The sequence below is a fragment of the Poecilia mexicana genome, unplaced genomic scaffold, assembly GCF_051168715.1.
Source record: "Poecilia mexicana isolate PSO_F unplaced genomic scaffold, ASM5116871v1 scaffold_8, whole genome shotgun sequence".
Lineage (NCBI taxonomy): Eukaryota > Metazoa > Chordata > Actinopteri > Cyprinodontiformes > Poeciliidae > Poecilia > Poecilia mexicana.
In genome coordinates, this window is record NW_028263377.1 from 20,643,430 (window position 1) to 20,668,995 (window position 25,566).

The 25,566-nt window shown below is 40.0% G+C and overlaps 1 protein-coding gene across 1 annotated transcript; it reads right to left on the bottom strand.

The window, feature by feature from the left end:
* Positions 1 to 7,679, bottom strand: lfng (LFNG O-fucosylpeptide 3-beta-N-acetylglucosaminyltransferase). Its single transcript, XM_014999260.2, has 8 exons — positions 6,465 to 7,679; positions 3,203 to 3,251; positions 2,926 to 3,028; positions 2,683 to 2,836; positions 2,511 to 2,596; positions 1,896 to 2,061; positions 1,692 to 1,777; positions 1 to 1,601 (listed from the first exon to the last, which is right to left on the bottom strand). Exons 1-8 carry the CDS (start codon positions 6,852 to 6,854, stop codon positions 1,535 to 1,537), a joined length of 1,101 nt encoding a protein of 366 aa, XP_014854746.2. The 5' UTR covers positions 6,855 to 7,679; the 3' UTR covers positions 1 to 1,534.
* Positions 7,680 to 25,566: the final 17,887 nt, after the last annotated feature.

Genomic DNA, 25,566 nt, shown 5'->3' on the forward strand with positions numbered 1-25,566 from the left:
TAAAAGGTTCCCAGTGGTTATGCACTTTTATTCAACTTTTCGGGTCCCACCGTGGGTCCCTTGGCGGTTAATACCAGGATCAGCTCATAATCCCTGAGAAGTCAGATGTGGGAATGAACTGCTAAAACCCTCCAGATACTGGAGAATAAACACCAGTCATCTAGCACAGTTCAAGGCAATAGCAAAAAAAAAAAAAACACAAACCCTGGCCAAGTCCTTTAAAATCGGCGTAAACCACAATGAGAACGTTACATTCTAAGCATACACAATCACTACTCTTTTTAAACAAAGGTGCAGTATACAATACCACCATAAAGATGAAACCCAATATGGGTGAGAGAGGACACGGAGGGATCAAAACACCTCCATGTGGAAACACTGACGCTGCTCTCACCTCAACAATAACCAGCTGGATTTATGTGTAAATAAGGACCAATTGTGCTGACAATAACAGATAAACTCCTAATGCTTTTTTGTGCAAGCCACAATAGACTGCAGCGTGGATTACACGAGCAGATGTTGCCGTTTCTTGGCTGCTTTAGCCAGCGCTTCTCCGCTGTGAGGGGGTCTGTAGAGGTGAGGTGCAGACGTCAGGTCATTTGAAACACAGCTGTGCAATTCTTAAAACAACATAAAACCTTTTCAAAGCAGATTGTAGCTTTCCCCCCGCCTCCCCCGAAACACAATCTCTTCCACTCATTGCTTTTCCCTGATTGTAACTAATGCAAGGAGTGTTATTAAATACATAGACATGAATAGGGAAGTTAGTCTCTTAGGGGGTTATTTTTGTTCTCCTTGGAATCAAATCTAAAGTATGTCTTAAAAGTACATAAACTCAGTCAGTTAATCATAAAAAAAAGTCTCTCTTTTTTTTCTAAAATAAGGGGTGGAAAGTGCTTTGTTCTGACATACTTCAGATTAGGTCCCTCAAAAGAAAAAAAAAAATGCATTTGGAAATCTGCCAACTGCCAGCTCAGGTTGTGGGAAAAGTAACACTGTTCATGTAAAATTACAGCAAAATCTTCATCTCAGAGCATTTATCCGGAGTCATTTAGACTAGAACTGAATGCAAATGTCAGGAAGAAAAATGTTCACGAAAAAAGTATCTCGCCAAAAACACACCCGAGTGGCATTACAGTTTTTAACGGAAAAAATAAAAAATATAGTGCTGGCAAAAAAGGCTTGAATATATGAGAATACATTCTATGAGAATTTCTGATGCATTTACAAGCAACATTTACATCACAAAAAGCACGAGTGATTGCCTGCAAAGCTAAATGGCAAAAGCTACTTCCTTCTGACAGACGCACTCCTCCGCCCCAGCGTTTTGGGGGCGGAGTTGTGGCCCCGGAGAGGAAGAAAAAGAGTCCAAAGAAGGGCCGCACAGCAGCTTAGTAAAACAATTCCAGACCATGCACGGCTGCGGCGTCAATGCGGCAGCAACACGGTCTCATACGAAAAAGAACACTGGTCCCCGTGAGCGTTTCAGATACCGAGGCGCGACGGGGACGAGGATGAGAAAGGAGCGGTCACCCTAGAAGGCAACCTGAGGGGGACACCATGGAGTGTCTGGGTACAGCAGACAGTGCACAGATTTGAACCTGGGAAGTGCAGAACGGAGAACTGAATCAGTGGAAATGCAGAAACGTGTCAAATGTCTGCAAAAATGTGAAGCGGAAAAACGTCCCCACCTTGATGGATCCTCCTCCACAGGAAAAGCCCCTTTCAAGCTGATGATATTGCTTTTATTTTCAAACATCCCATAACTGAGAGTGATCTGGAAGCAGAAGGAAAATATATATATATATATATTATAAGCATTTTATCCAAACTTAACCTGCACATGCATGTTTTAAGAATAGAAAAAGAAAACAAATATCCTATAAGGGTCTCACCTGTTTGTGAATCTCAGATCGGGACACCTGTTGCAAGTTTTCCAGGTGGGAGTGAAACAAGCTGCTTCGGGTCAGAGGGACTCCCAGAACTGACTCAATGATGTAACCGATGGTGCAGTCATCGGGCAGACGGATCTTCTCTGCTGTGTTCATAAAGTGGCCGCCACTGAGAAAAGAGAAAGAGAAAAAACAAAGGTGAAGACTAAACACAACTCATGCTTTTCTCTGTTAACTCATTTCTCAAAATGAGATACTCTCACAATGTTCAGTCCCTCTACTGAGGTGTGTTTGAAACCAGATATTTACATATCATGTATAAAAACACATAACCTCTTCTTTTTTTTAACCAAATATGAACATTTTTTGGCACCAAATGTGCACATCAAACCCAGAAGTAATGCAAAAAACAGTTTGTGTATGTGTTGGTATAGTAACATGGGCTGAAATGCCACTCAGAGAAGAAGAAGAACCTATTCATCAAAGAATGGAGTAACATTGCAAATGAAAATAATATTGGTGATCTTTATAAAACAGAAGAAGTTCAGTCTGATTTCACGCCAGAAAAAGATGACGTGTCTTTTTATTCACTGGTTTTAACAGTAAATATATTCTCACCTGGCCCACGGGCTCATCTTCAGCGCCAGACCCCGGCTCACACAGAAGCCAGCTCCTCCCGTGGCAAACCAAAAGTTGACTGGTTTCTAGTTTAGGAATAAAACTGACAATTACTACATTGCCGTTTCTTTAAAACAGCAACATCACAAAGGGCAACAATGCTTTATCGTACCATTTTGTTGTCGCCCAGCCTCTCTGTGGCCTCTATCGGCCGGTCCAGACTCGGTTTACCGATGTACAAATCCTGGGTGTGGGGGTACTGAGACAAGTGCTTCACGAGAGTCCGAACATTCACGTAGTTATCGTCGTCTACGTGACAGAACCATCTGGGAAGCAGGAAAAGCAAACAAGAGATGAGATGCAATCATCTTCAGACTATTAATGCACGAGCCCATCCTCGGGCAGCAAGGCTTACTTTTTTCCTGACTCAATAAACTTGTCATATTCCACCGCCATCTTGCAGGACAAAGCTTGCCGACTATGAGCGGCAGAGCAGTTGGTGTTGATTGCGTGACTTCCTGCAGGAGCAAAATGACCGAAACAGAAATAGTTTTATTGTGAGACTGCACAATCAAAGGAAACTGAGGAAAATAAAAAAAATTAATAGCTTTCATAAAATCTATTTAGTAGTTAATGAAATGTCCTTTCAAGCAAAGAACATCTCTGTTGACGAGTTTCCACATACAACTCACCGATTTTCTTCTTTAGCTCATCGTCTTCGCCGTCTGTGAAGATGTAAGTCTGTGGACAAAGAGAAGTCATGGATAAGATGACTTGGTCCAAATATAAAGCAGGAATAAAAAAACACTGGTTGTGGAGCTTTCACACAATCAAAAGCAAAACAAAATCCCGCTTCCTCGCGTCAAGCCGCTGCGATTAGCATCAATCAACGTGTCTTTTATGCAGTGGAAAACACACTGCGTTAAACAGCCCCTTGCTCTAATAAAGGCCTTTTGTCCTGCATTTTACTCTCTCCATGGCAACCATACAGCCGCCCTGAAGCATCCCAGACAACCGACAAAGGAGGAGGCAGACTGTCCGCCTCCCAGACACACACCCCACATCACGTCCACCCTTGGACCAGCCAGCTCGCCCGGCTAATCGGAGCCTCGCAGTGTTTACTCTCCTGAAACAGTGACGTAAAAAAAAGTTACAGCCAACACTCCATCGTCTTTGTCCTGGAAGGTGTGTGACTGAGGGACTCATAACGTCTGAGGAGTTTTAACCTCGACACTGCAGGCACTTGTTGAATGTAGCAATTAGTCATAAAAAGGGTGAGCAACAAAGGCGCCACCGATAACTCCCACAGAGCAGGTGCAAGCTGCTCAATGAGTATGATGAAAGGGCCTGAGGCCGCAGGCTTTATAACCGCCAGGGGTATGTTTACTCTTCACCTCAGGTGAGGCAGCACCTGCCAAACATCACGCCACCTTATCAAGGGCACGCGTCTAGACACGCCGGGTCGTGGTGCCTCACGACAGGGCGCTTTGTGTCAGCCAGGGCCTCGATCGTGCATCCGCAGTTAAAGAAAAGATCTATTTCTCTACGCAATAAAGGATGCAAACAGAGGCTACCGCAGGACTGTTCGGAGCAAATTCTGAGCAGATGTTTTTTTTTCTTTTTCTTCCCCTTTTTATGCTAAAAGCAGAGAGTCTGTATTTGTTTAGGACAGGGTGGTGGTTTCAGTGGCGAGGGGATCACAGGCTGGCGCTGTTTGCTTTAAAAGCTCGATGAATAGATGGCCTAATCACTGAGGCAGCTGCCAGAGCTGCCAGGGCACTGACAGAAAGAAAGATGGAGGGAGGAAAGGGTGGGGTGGGGGGGATCTCACCACTGATTAGTAAATCGAAAACCGTGTGTGGCCATTCACCCCCTGTTCCTCCTCATCCTGCCTCTCTCTCCCCCCCCCTCACTCCCTCTGAGCCCCAAACGCAGCCAGAGGCTCTTGAAGAGAACAATGCGGAGAGTTTTCATGCTGGGTAAAGGCTCCGCTGGGTAAATTCTGAGCATGTTTGCCTGCATTTGCATACAGCTGCAGGAGTTAAGTGAAGAGAATGCACTTTAGGGAAGAGCTTCTGCTGCCATTGTTGGATTCCTGGAGCTTAAAGGTACAGCTGCTTTCACAGAATATGAAATCCAACCAAAAAGGGGGGGGGGATTCTAAATGTTTGGTTGTTAAAGTAGAGATAAGAAACAAAAGAGAAAATGAAAAAGAGGGGAGTGGATACGGTGCAATCCAGAGCACAGGAAGGGGTTGCACGAACGGCCCTGTCTGAGCTGAACGTGGTGCCTGGCTGGCTGCCTCCAGCTCCACAGGAAGGAAGGCCACCAGGCTCCCTTCGTTCCACCAACCACCTCCACCCTGACTCCTTCCCCTCTCTGTTCTGCAGCCTTTCAGCACTTTTTGTCAGGACAAATGAGCTGGAAAACAATTCAGGGATACGTTAGAGGCGTGATGTGTCCACGCTTTGCCTCTGTGCCAAGGCCGACCACTTGTACTTTACAGCCTCATGCTGAAGCCAATTTATTAACTCGGCTACGGAAATATTTATAATAAAAATGTCCGAGGCTCATACAGGGAGACTTTTGGTTTCGAGACTGCAACTTCATTTGAATATAAATTTTTTAAAAAAGTCCCTTTGCACAGACAGCAGTGCAAGGAAGTGAATTTGTCTAGCAAGAGATAAGCATAAACAATAATCCAAACTTCACAGATGCTCGTCAGCTGACCGTGAGAATCAAACCTCTGCTGATGAGGACGGCCATATGCACACGGTGGGAACTCTGAGCATCATATGGCTGGCATTAAAGCCGTTCTTTGTTCCGTCTCCCCCTGACCACCTGGCACCCTTCCTCCAGAAACTCCCTCCTGCATTGTGCTGCTCAGTCTATCCTTTTTGTCCTTGCGGGACCCCCACCCCTCCCACCTGTCTGCCCCTCTCCATCCCCCCAGCTGTCTGCCTATCAGTCCTGCTGTTACCTCTGGATGATGCAGTTCACTAACATGATCCACGACAGTAGCTGCAAGCCAATTAGCACATGTCGCGAGATGCCGAGGGTGTGTTCAAGCCTTTAATGGGAGATGTTCAAACAGTTCCGGCTAATGATTTCTCCGGCTCTAAGATGTTAGAGCCAGTAGTGACTGATGGGTCAGTGTCGTTACAGATGGTGATTCAAGCATGTTCTGAAAGTGGAGTGCATCAACATGCAGGATAAAATCACTTTTGATGTGCTTTCTTCAAAAAAAAAAAAAAATAATAGGCCTCTCTTTGTGCACCAGTGTGCAAACCTGCCTGCAGATGCACCGCTTTTGTCCCAGGCATCCCCTCTCATCAAAGACCCCATTTTCCCATCCCTTCCCAGTGTGCCTGAACCAGACTCAGTTCCCATGTTCCCATGGAGAAAGAGAGAGAGAGAGAGAGAGAGAGAGATAGAGAGGGAGAAAGAGAGAGAGAGAGAGAGAGAGAGAGCTGGGAAAGCCTCCCCCCACCCTCCACTCCTCTTCTTGTTCAGTAAGATGCTTTGTTAGTCCTGGAAAAGGGGAACAGAGCTGGAGTTGGTTCTGTGAAGCATCCATTGCAGCAGCGGCATTCACAGGGACACCGAAGAATAGGAGGGATAATAGGCAGTGGGGAGGCAGAGAGGAGGAGGTGGGAGGAAGAAGAGGGAGGACAGGGGGTCCTGAAACTGCTCCCTCCGTTCTCAGGGACATCATTCAGAGGAGAATAAAAAGTGAAAGAGTTGCAGAAACTTAGCACCGTTTACAGGAACCGCGAGGATATTTAAGTGTGCCAAAAGGTGACAAGAGGAACAAAGCAGCACCTAAAAACACTAATCGCCAAAGATTTTAATATTTAATTGAAGTTGAATCACCTTCACTGACAGCTTGCACATTGCTGTTAACAAACTAATTAGTATGAAGGGAAAAAAAAGAAGTCAGGAATGCTTTTTCACCTGTTGCATGTTCCTAGAGATCCACGTCTCCAGCAGCAGGTTCAGCCTGGACTGGTGGAACTTCTTGGTTGTCTTCACGGCGATGAAGATATCAGCCGCGCTGATGTCCTCAGCCGGAGGGGGGTCCGAGGCGGCGGCTGAGGTCCGTGCGGGCTTCTCCACCTCCCTGCGTCCCCGGGCCAGCTTGGTGAAGTAGGTCGAGAATCCTTTCTTATTCTGGGCGCGCGGTGCGCTGTCCTGCGCGGAGCGCGCAGCTGCGTCCTCTCCGTCCGTCTCCTCGGCCACCTGGACGCGGTGATGCTGCACAGCGACCAGCAGCAGCAGCAGCAGGCAGAGGCATCCCGTGGAGGCTACGGAGATCGCTGTCTTTTTCCCATTATTTTTCGGCATGATTAAAACTTCAAAAGAAACTTCAAAAAAACAAAACAAAACAAAACATAACAAAAAAAAAAAACTATGAAGCGGCGCAACGTGCAACTGATGCCAAGTCCATATGGTGCTGCTCCTCCTCAGCGAAACACAAACTAAAATACAGAAACTCCTTTAGAGATCATAGCAAATGAGTAGCTCCATTGTAAAGTGGGGGTATTTAAAATCTCTCACAGAGGCCACGCCTTCTGGGAGGTCTGTGAATCTGACATGCAAGCCTGTGATGGTTCATTGGGCGGGGTTTGGTTTGGTGTCTGGGTCTGCGGCTTAGCTGCAGTTTTCAAGATCTCACAAGAAAAAGTTTGACCTTAGAAAATCCTGAATTTCGGTCATCAAAGAGCAACGTGTACAGGAGGAGCTATTCATGTTGATCAAAAGTTAGGAAAGACAAGATTTTAAAAAGATGTCCACTCAGCTACTTAAGTGCTGCAGACTTGCTTTTTTTAAAATCAGCTGGATTTGGGTATGAGTGCCTGTAAACAAGAACAATATCCCTGTATTATTATTTGATCTAAACGTAAAGTTTTGTTTACCAACACACATTGCACGGCAAAAATCACAATAATTCAGTCATAAAACCTAAATAAACCATAATGGTCTTTCCACTGTTATTAAAAAGCTTCTGGAGCTATGCCCCTGTATATATTGGGACTGATAAAAAAAATGAATTGAAAAATGTTTGTTTTTCACAACACAGCTGTGTCCACACTGTGGATACATCTATGGATGAACTTAATTTAAGTTAAAAAAAAAAAAAAAAAAGGCGAAAATGGCATGTTTCACCTTTTAGTATTATTCATGTTTGAAACCCTATTTGTCCCTGGATTAAGAAACAATTGGATTCTTCGATTTAAGGGAATAGAATAATCTTTCCTTAGTTAAGAGGATACAACACAGGTCATGCCACAACTGGCACAGAGAGCTCAAGCTTTTTTGTTAGTATTTATTTTTTTGGTGGAGACTGAGCACTGCATTGATGGCTGTCTTGTCAATGTTCAACAACATCTGGCTGCATTTTGGCTATACTGTGCTTGCTTTTGGTTCCACACTTCTTCATTTTAGACATAGAAATCAATATAACAATTGCGAACTCCAAGCCTGAATCCAACTTCAGAGTAAGTAAATTAATAATAAAATATGTATTTCCTTTAAGAAAAATGATAAAGTATGGCTATTGCTTTGCATTGTTTTTGCGAAACCAGTTTTGCCATGCTAGGCCTATTAGTGATCCCCATATGGGCACCACTTAGAAAACTTTCTTGAGATTCCCGTCTTCCAGGGAGAAACTTTTTGAACTCACCCAAATGAGAGCCGTGTGTTCACCAGACAAACAGGCTCCATTGTTTTTATTTGACCTTGTAAGGAATCTGAACAGTTGGCCTCTCTTGAACACTTGTTATTCAAATTTTGGCTCTCACCAGCGAGTGCCGTCTGGTTCTGGGATGCAGACCAAACGACATGAGCTCCATTCAGAGGGGCACGCAGCTGCAGAACCCTCAATAAAACCCCTGCAACCCAGCAACCACCAGCCACCACCAAACCTGCTGCTCGATCTCAAATCTTTAGTACTATCTTTTCTTCTTACTTTCCAACATTTTCCCATTGTAACGTTTGTGTTTAAGAAAATTAACGGTACCCAAAGTTGCCATGTGTTCCTCTAGGGTGTATTGAAGAAAAGCCCCACCTTGTGAAAGGCATCATTGTCGTAAAATAGTCTTTCCGTTTGAGCTAAATTGCCATAGCAGGTGTGTCCCAGAAAATAAAATGCCTACATGTTCTGTTGTTCATTTGCATCTAAACAAAAACTACAAGCCAGGAACAGGGGATTGTTTCTCTGACATTCATTAATCTTCAGTCAACCGCTTGTTTTTTGCTGAGCAAGCAGACTGTCCATCCCTCTTTTCAGATCTGTCAGATTTGCAAATTCAGATCTTTGCTTGACAAGTGGGAGAGCTCTACCCTGACTTTTCTAGGCATTTCAGTTTATTTGTAGCGGTTTTTGTATCTCTGCTGGCACAGTTAATCTTCAGAGCCTTCATACAAGTGACCAGAAACTCACAAATATTTCCGTAAACATTTACAATTTTCTTTCTAGATTATTTGGTAATCTGAGGTTGTATTTTGAAGTTTTGACTCACTGTGGTTTATTTCTCTGCATGCTGCAAAAAAAATTCCTTACTGAATTGCGTAAACCCTGACACAAACAACAAATGATTAAACAGACATTTTCGTATGGCTACTTTCTCTTTTTCATTTTGGATTCCACAAAACCCAAAAGCACACGCGGATCTCCAGCGGCGTTAGATCGACTCCTAAAAGATCCAGAATGTTGAGAAGAAAAAAGAACCTGGAAGATATTAGCTGAAAGCCACAGCTTCATACTGTTTCCATTTTCCTACATTTTGGTGCGTTTAACATTCCTTTGGATGTATCTCTGAAAGTCTCTTCTTTTGAATTATTTTCTTTACTTACAAATACTTCAAAGGTCTGTTTGAAGATGATGCATAATGCTTTGATTTAAGCTTTAGATCTTCGATAAACTACGCGTTGGAAAAGCACAAGTATCTTTTATTTATAGAAGCTTGAGATAAACTCTAGCTTTATCTCAAATGTTCCGGCTACAAATACAAAAACTGAAAAAAAAGGGGGGATTTTTAAAAATCAAGTGTTTTATTCACTATCTCTGTATAATATTTAAAAGTAGTATGCAGGATTCTACATATGTTCGATTAAAGGTAATTTTACAAAGCAAGATTAAAAATTAAAAAAGACCAATATCATTACTGCTATGAAAAAAAGACCCGTCAATTTGATGAAGTGTCAAAAACACACATCCCCCTTCCTGCTAATAAAATTTTTCTTTCTCTAACTTCCTGCTAATAAAATTTATCTCTAAACATTTCACAAGACATTTTAAAGAGTTTATGAATCCCTACACTCTAACAAGCTTTTCAAGGTTCATGGAAAAGACCCACAACATCACCGATTCTCTAATTAATAGTAAACATGCAACGCTTTAAGATTTTCTTTTATACCTCCTTTACTATCCTCATCAAAATTCATTGTGGTGAGAAAGACTTTAGACCTCATTGGACCTTGTTTTTGACAGTTCAAGTCATTTAAAACTTTTAATTTATTGATCTTACTGCAGATTTAGATAAGTAGCTCTCCCCCACCCCCCAATCTTAAGAGCGACAAAAATGCTCCTTTGTGCCAAATCACATCCTGGAATCTAAAATAAATAAAAAAAATTGTTCAGTTACATTTATTTTGTGGAAATTGTGTGAGATCTCATGAGTGTCTCACTTTATTTGGTTAAATGCCTTGGATACATTTACTCAAATGAAAGGTTGATTTCTGGATTCTTCTGTTCTTCTGCTGTTTATATAATTAAGTCAGAATTGTTGCTAACCACAATAAAGAACTGAACACCTCTGGGTGAACGTGTGAGTTCAGAGGAAAACATCATGCGTAATTCTCAGAGGACCAGTGATTAGCATGAAGATCCTGTCTTCACTTCTGTTTACTTTCCCATCACAGATACGGTATCTCTGACGGGATTAAAGGTCACAGCAGACCTGAGAGCCGGCTTCGTTCTCAGAACTCCACTTTTTTTTTTTTTTTTGCTCTCATTCAACATTAGATGGATCTCTCAAAGGGCCGGCACTGAGTGCTCTTCAGCTTCTCTTGAGATGAGTAAACATGGACAATTTGTACAGGACAGCAGAGACTCCATTAAGCTAAAGAGAGCTTTTCAGTGCAAACAAAACAAGACACTTAGTGAGACACTATCTTTAAATAGAGTAAAAACAACATTGAGCTTTTAATTTTTTTTTTTTGGCAAAAGAAATATTACTTTTCACATAAGTCTCTTTTTTTGCAACTTTTTGAATGAAGTTAAGTATAGATTAAGAAAAGTCAAGACACAAAGTTGCTCACTTTTCAAAATCAAACCATGATATGAGACAAAACTGATGTTTCTCTCACAATAACACAAACGTTTTCACTTAGTAAAGAACCTCAAGTCGTTCCTTGAAATCAGATAGCCTCTGGAGACCCTTCAAGTTCATATGTCAACAAACCCTGGGGACCTTTAAAAGCTTTTGTTGACTGAGATATTTCCATGTCCAGTCCCAGTCTTAAAGACACTATCCAGAGTTGTACTTGCACTTCCAAATGTAAATTAATAATAACAAAAAAAACTCATCTGGATAATGAAGTTTGACCTTCCAATAGAGAATTTCACAAAATACAATGTTCTGAAAATATATATTTAAAAAAAATACTAGTAATGCTGCTTTGTGTCTATTTGGGACAATTATATCACAAGAGGCAGAAGAATCAAGCTGAGCAGCTGGCATTAGTAAACACAAAGACAGGCTAACAAGTTTTCAAAGATGTAAACAGATTCTGAAAATCTTGCTCAATGTAAGCAACAGTGAAAATGATGTTTGGTAGAAATGTTGATGCAAACAGTGATCATCTTCACGATTTAAGCATGTGTGACTTGACTGGTTTCCTCTCGTTAGAGATTTTATTTCTGTCATGTTAAGTGTGTATTGCAGACTGTATGGTTTTTATGTTAACTTCCCTTGAAATGATTGCTTCTGTTCAAATGATCTTTGATCTTTGAAATTTGTCTTTTCCGGTCTGCCCCAGTTCTTTTCACAAACTACTTCAGTATGAGTTCCAAAAACGCACGCTGTTGATATAAACTTTGTGCTGCAGCTGTACAAAACACTGGCAAACAGTTTTATGGGAGGACATTTGTTAAATACATTAAAATAAAAAGGAAAAAGGAAAATATTATAAGAATAAATAACACTGAATATAAGGATTGGATGCCATAACTTTTATGATGTCACAAGAAGTTTGCATACAGTTCAAGCTTCCTTTTGAGAAGGTATTTAGTTTTGATGAAATAGCACTTTTCAACAAAAATACCAAGACAAATAGAAAAATGACCATGAATGTTAAAGGTTAACCTTTATTTTGTATGTTCCAACTCTACCATATTTGCATTAATTACCACATTCACCACCATGTGAAATGAATAAACCTTTGACTTTTCCTAGATGTGTCTTAGAAAACTCGTTTCTCGAATGGATAAACAAGCTTTCCACTTTGAGCTCAGGGAGATTTTTCTGTGGAGAAGAAAGATAACTCTACGGATCCAACAAAAACAGGAAACTCATGCCTGGTGGCTGATGTCCCGTTTCAAAGTTCCCCACGCTGAGGTCGTACTTGTGCACTTCGCACCCACTTTACTGCCCTCGTAACCAAGTGAAAACGATCTATTTGCATAGCGACCCCTGCCGCTGCCCTATTTCCAGTCTGTCACCCCAATTTTTTTTTTTTTCCCAGCATTCTCTCTTTGTCCTTCTGTTGTTGTGGGAACATCAAATGATCAACAAATTGAGAGTCCAGCCTAGTCTGATCTTCTAAAGCCTAACAGGCATGCATGCGGCGGAACGGCCCAAAATAGAACAGACGAGGAAGACTTGGCTCGGCTTCCTATTTGTTGTCTCATCACCAGTGTTAGAGGAGGGTGTAACATGAAGAGGTGCAGCGACATGATCTGTGTTTGCATTGTGAGGAAAGAATGGGACTGTGGGATCTGAGACTGTGGAGAAGACAGGGCGGTCGGATGTGTCAGACTCTCACGGGATGACAGGCAGAGCGGAGGAAGACTCCAGTGGGAAACTGCTGAAGTTTCACTCTGGTAGTGTCATGTGGGTTACAAAGTGTGTAATCCACCTTTTTTTTTTTTTTTTTTTTTCCACAGGGAGGTAAGAATAGCAACAGTCTAACAGAGATAGTGGTCATGGCCTCAAGGGACATGATGTGAGTTCTTTTTTATAAGATGTAGTCTGAAAGAAAAGTAACTTTCTATGGATTCAAAATAATGTATGGTATTTATTTAAAGCAAAAAATCCAAAATGTTTGATATCAGACCAGATAAGCATGGAAGATAAATAAACTAAAGTGATGATTTATGTAAAAAGTCTGTCTTCAGACTTTGGTGTCCTATTAGTTGTGGCAAAAAATAAATAAATAAATAAATAAAATAATAATAATAATAATAATAATAATAATAATAATAATAATAATAATAATAATAATAATAATAATAATAATAATAATAATTTGTTAAATATTGATTGTTGCCTCACAACAGAAGATTTCCCCTATTACATCAACTTTTAATACTCATCTTCATCTCAGGTTTTTTATTATCATTACCTAAGATGTCTTTCACTAGCATTCCCAAAATTAAAACCCATTTTTGTCTGTGAAATGTTCGGATCTCCCTGATCGTTGTCACTTCTAACACTCCTATGCCCCATGCAGAGGCATTTAGTCGACTGCAAAATTCCACATCTGTAGCCGTTTAGGTTTTTAATGAATGTTTGCTTTGCATTCAGAACTCTATTAGCAACCAATTACCTCACTTTCAACTCCCCATTCAAAAAGATTTGATCTCCCAGCTTGTTGTTTTTACAAGTTAGCTGATGTGTTTGTTTGTTTGTTTGTTTGTTTGGTTTTCTTTTTGTAATGCAGGGCGGCAAAGTTCAGTCGGGGCTGCCGGGAGCAGAGGGTGATATACAGCAACAGGGGAGGCCGTTCAAAATAAGAAGCCAAGACAATGAAAAGCAGATGTGACCGCGGAGTAGTTAAATTACTTTACTGGTATGTGAAAACAGGAAAAAACAGAGATAGCTGAAAATATTTTGGGAATTAAGTAATTAAGTTCTAATGCCTCCCAACGTTGGGAGTCATGATCCCACTCTGAGTCAGGAGATTCCAAGTATGGGGTTTTGAGATTACTCCACATATTAAGTTGCGTTCAAAGACCCTTATTCGTAAAAACTAAAATAGTTAGTTGTAATAAATGCAGTCAAAAACAATATAAGATGGTTTGGGTTGTTATTTGTTTTAAAAGAAAAAAGCTTTAAAAGAAAAAAGCACTTCAGGTGGCACCATTTGCGTTCTCGGGTCTCTGGTGCTGTTTTGGGAAAGATTAAGAGTTTGGCAATTGTACGACGTTGTAACCATTTTTTCTCATGCTCTTTACACCCGCCAGGATGTCATCTGAGTTAGCACCTCTTCAGTGTAGCAGGAGGTAATATAAATCACAAAATCAAACTACCCCTTAGGGATTTTGTTATTTCCTTTCATACAACTCATATTAGTGTTTCCATATTAGAGTAAACATCATTCTTATGTGCTTCCTTTAACGAGCCACAAAGTACTCTGAAGTTAAAAACAAAGCAAGGTGGATGGAGCCCCTCGGGATTTTTCCACTTAAGTGACATCAGACCTGGGACTGGAGGAGATTATTAAATCGGTCTACTAGAAAAACATCCCATTCATTAAATGCTTGTTTTATCTGCTTGTATCTCCATGATTCACAGTTGAGAGTTGCCATTAGCGTGTTGCCTTAATTGATTTTTTTTTGTTTTTTCCCAAAATAATGGACTCAAATCCATTGTTTTCCTCCACTGTTTGTTACATTTTACTTTTTCTTTTGTGTCTATTTTACAAATCCATCATGTTTATTTGAATGCCACATTTCAGCAACAAGGGAGTTCAAAGCGCTTTACATTATGAAAATTTAAAAACATCATACAGGCACCAATTATGAAACCAGTAACAATACATTTTGTCAAGCGCCATCATCAATACACATCAAATATGTTGGTCAATGTGACGATAATTATGGGTCAAAAGCGACGCAGAGTGGATTAGAACCAGAAAACCTGAGTCTAGCACTATATAGTATTAAAATGTTGTAAAAACTATGTGAGATTGGGATAAAATGGCATGTTCTCAGAAACATTTTTATTTTTGAAAATCGTTTAAACTGCTCTTTTGGGTGGCCATAAGCACCATCACAAACAATGACTGCTTCACTGGATTCAGTGATGGACGATGGTGAGTGTTTTATGACTTTAAGAAAATTTCAAGCTACTGGTCCCACTGGTGGGGAGAATACTCTGAATTAACAAAGAAAACTTGATCCCATTGTCCCCTCCATGAAGACAATAGGAAAGCTGAGATAGCATCAGCTTGTTAGTGCCACAGAAAGTGCTGGCAGTAGCGAAAGCACAAAGAACTGGTGCTAAAAACACCAGCGTCTCTTTGGCACTGTAAACAATTAACTGGAAAAACAACAATTGCAGTGCTTTAAACAATGGAAGACCAAATAAAGACAATGAGAAAAATCTTAGTCCATTAAAATGGATTTGGCACGGATAGTTGCTGTACATTTCCTGTATTTTACTTATTTGCATCAAAGCTATTTAAATTCCCCCAACCCCAAAAGATGAGTAATAAAAATGCCCACCATCTTGAAAAGTCGTACAAAGCAGTTCGTAAGAGCTGCCAGCAGCCAGTGAGTCAAATGTAGTGGAAAGATTTAAAACAATTCAAGTGTGTTGCTGTATTTATTTCTGAATCCATGACAAACTTACATTTATGAAATTATAGTTCTGAACTCTTTTTTTCCCCACCCTTATTTGCCTTTTCAACAAATTCCAGGAATGACATTTTCTGTGATCTCGTATATTTTCAACAGTTTCCTAAGCTCTTTTATTTACACAATCCGATCATTTCAGTTAATACAGCAGATTTGTCTGCCATGACAGCAGGAGGATTTTGCATTGGAGGGAGAAGAAGCTTAACGAGACAGAATAGCGTTGCACTTGGTATACTGAACATGCCACCTGTCAGAAAATCCTACACTGTAACTGACTCCGCAAATGGATTCATTCTTTCACTGAAACCATCAAATCCTGGTTAGTTTAGGAGAAATATAACTAGTTTGCTGTTGGGATTAACATCCAGCACCAGACCTGGTTCAGCTCCAGCCAGGGAATCAGAGCAGCATCAATCTCACAGACCAGAGTTTTACCTCCTGTTGTCAATCCAGCTGAGCTGATCCTCTCATATTAAATGGATTAGCAGAGGCACTGTTCATATGTCAAAAGCTCATTACATAGAATTTAGCAGGCAGACATTTTTATGCCTTATTTATGAACCGAAATGTGCTGTTTGTTTTTTTTTTTTTTCCAGTTGTGTATCCTCCCTTTTTGAGAATATATTTCTCTTTGCACTGCATGAGTCAGAAACATGATCCCAATCTGCTGAAGCTCTGTATCCTGTTTGTTTACATCTTGTCATATCCATGGGAAAGTGTAGTAAAGCTTAGAAGCCTCCTCAGTTTTCCCACGGGACATCTCCGCAACAGCTGCAGGTAGTTTTAAATTGAATCCCTTGCAGCATTACGGAGATCGAACGGATCATGTCATGGATATGGAGATGTCAAAGGGATCAGGAATCAGTCCAGTACAGCGGTGTTGACATATCTGGAAAGGCAGAAACACCCTTAATCTGATTCACTCTGATTAATTAGCATTGTAGTTACAGAATTTACCCCACTCTCTACACTCAACTTTACCAGTTTGCCACTGTAATAATAAATATAACTGAAATTTTATTGCGATCAAAACCTGATCAAGATTCCCATTTCTGTAAGGATTCTGAGAGCATTTTTGCTAAACAAGCACTTTGCTCAGTGTGTGCGTACTCTTGTTTCACACACTGCAAACAGAACCTGGTTCCAGTTTAGAAAAAAAAACATATGCAACACATTAGTATAATTACCCAGCAGGTAAGAAAAGCATTTAGGTCTGTAAAAGAGAATTACCCAAAAGCAGAGTCTGTAAAAGGTAAGGATCAGAAGAGACCTCACCTGTTAGAAAACCTGCTTTAGTCTGTTGGGACTAAGCAGACTAAGCAGAACTTGCAGCATAATTTTATTAATTTGTAAAAAAATAAAAAATAAAAAAATTGACACAGCTAGTAACAATTAAAAGCAAGAGAGGGTCTCAACATGACCATACACCCACTTCCTTCCTTCTTCAACCCTCTTCTCCACCTCCTCCATCATCCCTACCTATTTCCGCCCTCATCCCTTCTTCCTGTCTCACTCGTCCCTCATACCTACCTCTTTCATCCTTTATTCTTATCTCTTTCAACCTTCATCCCATCTTCCGTGCTTACTTATCTCTTATCCTTCAATTATCCCCCTTCACCTCTCTTCTACTAGGTCAAGTCTCACCTGCTGATTAAACCAAACTTAAACCAGTTTCTCGTATTCTCTTGCAACATCCACACTTCTCTTCAACATTGATTACTTTTTAAATCAATCCACTGTGTGTTGTGTTCTTTGCTAGTGCTGCAGAGTGCGGTGCAACACCTAAGCTTTGCAAAACATTATCACACTATCCCAAGCAACACTTGTTGCAGCATGTGGCTGTATTTGTTAAAAAGAGCGTGCTAAATCTGGCCCACCTTCAGGACAGATTTGTTACCCTCTCAAAAATATTTAGGTCATTACAAAAACGTGCTTAAAATGATCACATCCAAAAGAAACCTAATTCCAGGCTCAGAGACCTGTTGAGACGGTGTCCCGTGAAAGTTTCAGTACAGAAGGAGTTACACAGACGCACATCCGCCTCGCTGTATAACTGTCAGAACTGGTCAGACACTCCAACAGCTACAGCCACCCCCACCTCCACCGGACAAAGCAGGGCCCGGAATCGTTGAAGTCTTTGTGGCCCATTCACTGAGGCCGGATCGGCCGCGGATTGAGGCCACACTTTCTCCCTGGCCCTTTCCCACAACCTCCAGGCACCTTGGAGGAAGCCATCCATGCAGAACGGTGCTCCTTAATCAAAAGCTGAATGTAGAAGTTGTCCCGGAGGTTGGCTGCTGCAAGAGCGGCATTAGCAAAGCACATGCAGCCCTTTCACAGCGAAACAATGCCGCCCATTGTGTCGAGCCACAAGTGTCTATTCTGATTTAAAAAGGGGTCTCACCAGCAGATAAATAATGATGAAGGACCAACAGGGACAACGGTCAGGATTCTTTCAGGACACCAGAAAATTAACACTTCTTTCACTGCAATTAAAAAAATAAAAAATAATAATAATAAAATATATATATATATATATATATATATATATATATATATATATATATATATATATATATAACTGTACTAAAACACATTTGCTGTTACAAAAGATCTAATCTGATGAGAAATAGTCTCTTTAAGCCCGTCTTTGTTTTAAACTTATGCTACAATAATAGAAATAAGAGACCTTTTTCATTTTTTGTTTTGTTTTAGTTGACAATGAAGAAAAAAAACATTGAGCCAAGACACAAGGAGAGTGCTTTCAACTTTGCTCCTCCTCATTAGGTCTCATCAGTGGCTTATAAATAGCAGTGAACCATCTTTAAATAGGACATTGTGCGTTCCATTGTCTATCTATTTCTGTTGTGTCACTGAGGTAAAACCACCGCGGTAAACATCCTTCTGCACAAAGACCCCAAAGCATCCAACTAAACTTGATGTTCTCTATGCTTTCTGTTGGTTCTGTTAAGAAAAGCCAGAAAACAGAAGAAAATACATTATTTTCTCACTGAAATAAAATGTCAATGTCTCATGGCTTTCTGTCAGGGTTTTCAGCGACAGACCCAGGAACAAAGTAAAGGATCCGGATGTAAGACATCACGTGTCCTTAGAGACGACAAACAAAACCAAATGTCCAGAACAGTAGAGCATTTATCAGATAGTGAGACTCAGATAAAGGTGTTTGTCCAAAACCTTACAAAAGGTTTTTCTAACTACGTTTGGCTTTTCAGTATCCACATTTCTACAAGCCCTATTTGAACGTTATCTGACATGTTGTTACATTTTGAACTAATTTGAATTCAAATCTGACTTTTAGCAACGTTTACTTATGTTGATTGTTTTATTATTATATATTTAATGAAACCCTTCTATTAGACATTTTTAAAAGATATAATCTTGTGAAAACTTGCCCAGACATGTCCTGTCTCCTAACCCGACTACATCAGCATCAGAAAGACAAGGGTTTTTTTTTCCAGGGGTTGAGCACTACTATTCCCCCAATTATGCTGCTTTTTGTATTCATTGGAACGATGGGCATCTATCAGGAGCCCCAAAGGTCTCTTTCATTGCCCAATAAAAGATCTGCATGGCGGAGCCTGTCTGTGGGTTGCTCTAACGTTGGAGACGACAGATGTGTTAAACATACAGGCTCTTTCTCCACAAAAGCCTGAGGAGACGGGGCTGCATGCTCCCTGATGGAGATGCAGCTTTATGTTAATTACTGAATGGAGTAAGTCAAGCTGGCGAAGGGCTTCAAAAAACATGTTCAAGACATCAGTGGTAATAAAAGCTGCTCACTTCTTCTTATTAGTTTGGAAAAGGGAGCAAAGACAAGATTGTAAAACTGTTGTGAGGTGCACAAGTAAACCATGATGTTAGATCTAATAAAAAAATAAAAAATAAAAAAAAAACAAGGGTGGTACCAAAGTGGCTCCAGCACTGACTGAGGATTGGTACTGAAGACAGTTCTGAATTGGTTCTGCAGGAGAATTTGACACCTGATTATAATGTGACAAAAATAAGCTGTTTTTTTCCCCAAAAGGTTTAACTTACATGTAGGACACACTGATGCTGTTAAATCAAAGTGTATTGTACTCTTCAGAATATATTTAGAAATATAGTGACATAAATAAAGTCTGTGTTATGGCAATGGCATTGATTGTTTTGCTATTTTGACAGAAGGAATCTGATTAGCTAGTTTGTGGTTGATGACTTAAAAAGAGCAGAAAACAGCTACACAATGACAATACGGGAACAGTAATACAAAACACATCTTTTGACCATTTTAAAATGTGTTTTGAGTTCTATGTGAATGAAATTCATTGTATAAGCTGTTTTCACTTTGCAAAAAATGAAAACAGAATGAAAATATCTTAACCTGATTATTAAGATAATCAGGTTAATATATCTTAACCTGATTCTCTTACAGGTTAAGATAATCTCACCTCACACGACTAACCATATAAAACTAGTTACACATTTTTGAGGTGAGGTTTTGTGGTTTTATAGTATCTCACTGGGCCTCTGAGTCAGAGATAACAGGAGAAAACATGACTTCTAGCATGATAGCCGGCTCTGAGAGCCTGCTTGTTTCCCCACTGGGCCACGATTCCCTCCTGTATTCCTGTGGGAATCAAGATAATCCTGGGAGATTATGTTTTCAGTCTGTCAGTTTATTTATCTGCTGTATTTTACACCTGGTAAGCTTACTTTTTAGCAACAGCGCCTATGTGATTTTTTGAAAACACTAAAAATATCGGACATTTTCTGAATATTACTGCATCCGGAGTGGTTAAAATCCACTTCTGCGCCCTGGCATCCCCTTGTGACACTGAGGGAGGAGGAGTTAAGGACCCTGCATCAGATCCCTGAGCCTGAACAATAGAAGCTTGGCTTGGACGGCCCGAGGCGTAGACATCTGTCGCAGAGAGAGTGGAGTCTCTTTGTCAACTATTGTGGAATGTGGAAGCAGACTGATGAGAGCTGGGTGATTCCTTCAGGCCACGACGGGGCATCAAGCTCGAAAAGAAGCTGCAGGAAAATCCTCTCTCCTTCTCTCTTCACATTTAGCGATCACAAGAGAATTTCAGAAAAATAAACGTCACTTGAGTTCCCCAAAGCCAGTCTTATGCAATCAAAAATGAGTTTTATTCATTTTAATGAGATCTTTTTTGCAAATTAACAGAAGAACTCATGAATAATCGTTTTCTTCTTTGCTAACATTTCTAAAAGGATGCCGACTAGAGGGAGTTTGTCCCAAGGGCAGAGGTGATGACCTCTAACCTTCTCAGCAGGTGGTTATGGAAAGGTCTTATTGAGAAAAGTCAGAGCAGAAGCATTCTGGATTTTGGAGTTAGAGCAGAAAAGGGGCTGTCACTTGGAGATTAGGGGGGGACGAGGCAGATGTTGTACGAGGAATCCTCCAGGGGAAAGTGTGCCACCACTGAGAGAAGGGTTCAGGGCAAAAGGCCATATCATCCAAGAAACCGTGTGGCTGCTATGGCAACATTCTTCATTACTGAAACATCATTCATCAAGAACAAAACCACATTTTACTTAGCTTTTAAGTCAGTAAGAATTCTCAAATTTTACTCCAAATAGGATTTTAGGATCTTTGTTTTAGTATCTGACTTTTCATTGACAAAACAAAGAATAAAAGGAGTTCATCAAATAGCAGGATTAGGATTAATTAACCAATACTATTTGTATTATATTTTTGAACATTTGCATAACAAATACTAAAAGTAGCTTTCAAATGATGATTTCATTTATTAAAGTAAATATATATATATGTATATATATCCAAGCCAACTTGCCATAATGTGAAAAGTAATTCCCTCATGCTACACCCAAACCCAACTACTGCCACATTAAAAATTAAAAAGTCGCCTAAGCAAAATCAGTGTAAGAGATCTCAAAAAGTTATTTTGTCCAATCAAAAGAAATTCAAAGTGAGATGAGAAACAAAGTCATTGACATTCAGTCCACAAAGATTCTTAAAGCAGTTTCTAAGGTTTTGAGACTCCAGAAAAGCACAGTGAGTGTCACCATCTCTAAACTGAGAAAGCAAAATTCATCCTTGGGAACGTTTATAGATAAGAACCATAAACTAAAAGCAAAATACGATAAAGGCTATTTTATGTTATTACATCTGCCCAAAAAAATACCTTGATGATCCAGAATACATTGCAAAAAATATTCTATGGACTGATAACTGGAAAGTGAGCACACTTTAATGGCATCTTAGAAAAAGAATATCACACAGATGATCAAACATGGTGATGGCCATCTTCTTAATGTAAAAACAAAACAATTAAAGGGGCCTTGAAGAAGCCTAGTGAAAGTCCAAACTTAAATCCAACTGAGATGCTGTGATGAGAACTTAAATACATCTAATGTGCTTCTGGAGGATGAATTAATGCAATTATACATAGAAAAGTGAGCCAGAAATCCTCCTCAGTGATGTAAAGAGACTTGTTATTGAAAACAGACAATGTCAATTGTTGTTGCCAAGGGGAATACAACCAGCTATTAAATTTAAGGAGCAATTTTTATTCCACATACTACCAAGTTGGCATGATTAACTTTTTCCCTTTAATAAAAAAAAAATCTAAATTACACTTTCTTTTTTCATGTATTATTTGTCTGATCTTAACATTAGTTTGATGACCTGAAACATTTAGCTAAGACACTGTCCCCATCTAGCATTTAAAGTCGTCTGCAGACCAGACAAACATAATGCTAAACCCTGACCATCGAACATTAACTACAATGAGAAACCTTATTGTCTGAGAATGTGTCAGCTGCTAAGCTTCAAAGCCACAGGGTGCAAGAGATATAAGACCTCCAAATAAAAGGCACAGCTTGTTATTTTGTGTTCTGTGAGTCATTTCCTTTGAGCTGCAGGCAAGAGGAGAATGTGACTTTCTGCTGATGATCAAACTTATCAGACTCCCCACAAGGCAGGCAATAAAGCAGATGCTTGAAATGACTCAAAAAAAAGGTGTGCTTTGTGTCTTGGTAACTGGCTTCAGATTTAGTAGAGTCCTCACAAAGATCTATAAACAGAAGCTGAAAACTGTTCTTGAAAACAAAATCTACTTTTTTGCATGATCTGGGCAGCGAAATACAATAGTGCCAGAGGTCTCTGTGGTTTCACAAAGGGTCCTTTTCTGCTGCAATCCCTGTTGGCAAACTGCCTTGCCCTCATGCAAGACCTGTCAGTCCCATGACGCATGACATTTGTATAACATTACTGGGGTCGCAGCCCACAGTCAAACAGATGAAAGAAAGTGAGTCAAACCTATACGGACAACTCCTGACCTTCAGTCGGCATGAAGAAAGCATGGGTCAGAGAGTCCTCAGATACGCATCTTCAGTCGATGCCTGGCCAAAACATTTGAAAGAACCCCACAATGTCACCCTTCATCGTTCTGAAGAGCTATTGTTGGAGGAACGGAAAGAACAAAGAAAAGTTCCTTATCATATCAGTACATGCCTCTGAGAATGCTAAATTCATTGTGTTCAAAAAGAAGTGTTTTACTTTTCATGCTGCTGGTAGAATGAAAACATTCAAATAATTCAAACATGATAGAGCGCTGAGAATACTGTATGCCACAGTCACTATTTTAGTTTAACTGTCTGCTGGGTAACAACAAAAAACATGTGGTCAGTCACAAGAGTGAACAGACCCGAGCCTCTGAGAAGATTGTAGCTGAAAAGCCTGCAGGTGATTAGCAGACTAGCTGCCTTTTTTCCTCTTGTTAAGTACATATATACTTTTTACCCATTATTCTGAGAAACTACATTCCTGTAGAGCGATGAAGGGTCATCTGAGAGATTTATTTCACTCATAGCTCATGGATTATCTTCATCCATCATAGTTGTCAAAATCTTGATATTTTTACAGCTTAAACTTACAGTTCCTTACATAACATTTGGAGGAATCCTCTTAGTTCCTTCTTCACATGGATAAATATGGCAATATTTACTGTCAGAAAATGATAGTTGCTCTCCTCCAACACAATACCAAACATAGTCTATTGCTGGTTCAGACTGAAGTATATATATATATATCATAAGGTATATATATACCTTTTATATGCTTTTATATGCTTTTACCATAAGGATTGATGTCGCCGGTCCATTTTAATCTGTTGCCATATTGCTGTTGAAATAGGTCATCCTTTGGAAGGTGTGCTTGCAAAAAAAAAAATGCAGGAAGACTATTTGAGAAGCTCCAAAAATATGTTTTTTGGCCAAATGAAAGGGAAGTGATGAGGGATTTCTATCATTACTGAACAATAGTGCCATAAGTGGCACCAAAGTTGTAACTTTCAAAGTGTCAATCCAAACAGAAGTTATGATTCACAGAAAAGGGAAGAAAAATCTAACTCTTTAAAACTTTATGGATCTTGAATTATTGCAGTAACATTTAAAACACAAAGTTGTCTGCAGAGCAGTGCGCTGCCAGGACTAAAAATGATAATAAAAGTCTGGAAGAGGAAACCATAAAGGAATCTGCCGATTTGTTCTTTGATTGGTTGTTTATACAGAGTTGTATCTTTCCATAACTTAATTCATCTAAGAAGGTACGTTAAGAAATGTTCCCACAAACTAAGTTATTCTAGTTTGCGTACCCCCAAATTAATTCAACCATACACCTAATATAAAAAGTAGCTCAACTGATTGGGAATCCATTCAGATTTAGAGAGAGACAAACTAAAGCTGACTGATAGACTTCTGGACTTCCTCTTTACAATACGATGTGGCAAGATAAGTGTCTGTTATCACTGTGTCATGCCAGAAAGGATACAGGTACCATCAGACTTCCAGGAGCCAGCACAAACATGGAAACCTCATCACAGCTTGAGCAGAGCCGGAGGGAGGAGTGCTTTCCTCTTTGCGAATCCTCCTCTGATTAGCAGGAAAGGGTCACCATCCCTCTGACATCTCTTTGTCTCCACAGTATTGACGGAAAAGCATTCTGGTTTCCCGGATCGTCGGCGTGTCTTTCTCGGTCTTGGCCAAAGTTTGGCTGACCTGGCTGAGGAAACGTGGACGTGGTCACAAATTCAGGAAGAATCCATGCTGAGATTTTTCCCCTTGTAGTCTGCTAATCGTCCTGTCTCTTTTTATTTCATGCAGTAGCAGAGAGTAATTTGCGGACTACTTTTTTTTTTCTTAATCTTTACTACATAAATGCCCATAGTCGTTGCTCTCTTAAACACTTTAAGATTTTTTTCTGACTGCTTAATGAAAAATGCCATCATCCATGTTTAAACTCTGGACTTGAAAATCAGCAACAGCATGGAAATGATAAAATACAAGCCAAGCAAAAAAAGAAAATCAAAGGCATAGCATATATGGAAAAAGCAAACATCAGTTGGATGATCATCAAAGGGATTTTTTATAACAAAGCATGCCAAACTATGCTGTAATGTTGCTTGTGGTGGTCTTTATTGAAGACAGATGAGTGAGAAGAAAATTATCTCTCTAATTATACTGTTTTATGTGACTGTTAATAGACTTCATGACAATTCTGTGGCTTCCACTGTCATACTTTCATGGTCATGGATTAGTTCATAGTAAAAAAAAGTGTATATTCATAGTAAAAACTTGTTTTAAGAAAAAAAATAAAACTTTTTTTGTATAATTTCAGACATTACCCCTGATTGGGAGTTTGCAAAGCCAAAGATTAGAATAACAAAACGAATCCTGCAGAGGATGTGAGCCCATCTGCACTGCTTCCTCTCCGCTCTCCCTGGGTGGGACTCCCTCCAGGTCGCTAAAAATCGCACATATCCACTGTTCCCCAGTTATGTCTCCAACTATACAGAGCAATGACCTCTCAAATATAGCCTTCATGTTTCTCTTTAGTGCTAAGGTTAGCGACCCTTGTGGTCAAGGCTCTGTTGCAATTGGGCTGCTGCCAGCAGAGATTTTAATCTCCAGTTGCGGAGCAGGAAATCAAAAATAAACCGTGGACTACGCTAAATTAGAGAAAACAGCTTGTTTTATCCACTTCTGCGTAGCATGAAAGGAAGAGCCTCGGTTCTCAGAAAACATCTGTGATCATCTCAAGGAAGGGAAATTATTTTAAGGCAGGATGCTCTGGGAGTCTGGTTCAATGGGCTATTCCAGTTTAAGTTAAACAGGCAGATTATAAGATACTCATAACATTGAGTTTGC

Bases quoted from the DNA above. Each gene is read 5' to 3' on its own strand.
- lfng (XM_014999260.2), bottom strand. From the start codon at position 6,854: ATGCCGAAAAATAATGGGAAAAAGACAGCGATCTCCGTAGCCTCCACG. The intron at 3,029-3,202 runs GTGAGTTGTATG...TTGCTCCTGCAG, and splicing joins TGAGCTAAAGAAGAAAATCG to GAAGTCACGCAATCAACACC. The intron at 1,778-1,895 runs GTGAGACCCTTA...TTCTGCTTCCAG, and splicing joins GATCTGAGATTCACAAACAG to ATCACTCTCAGTTATGGGAT.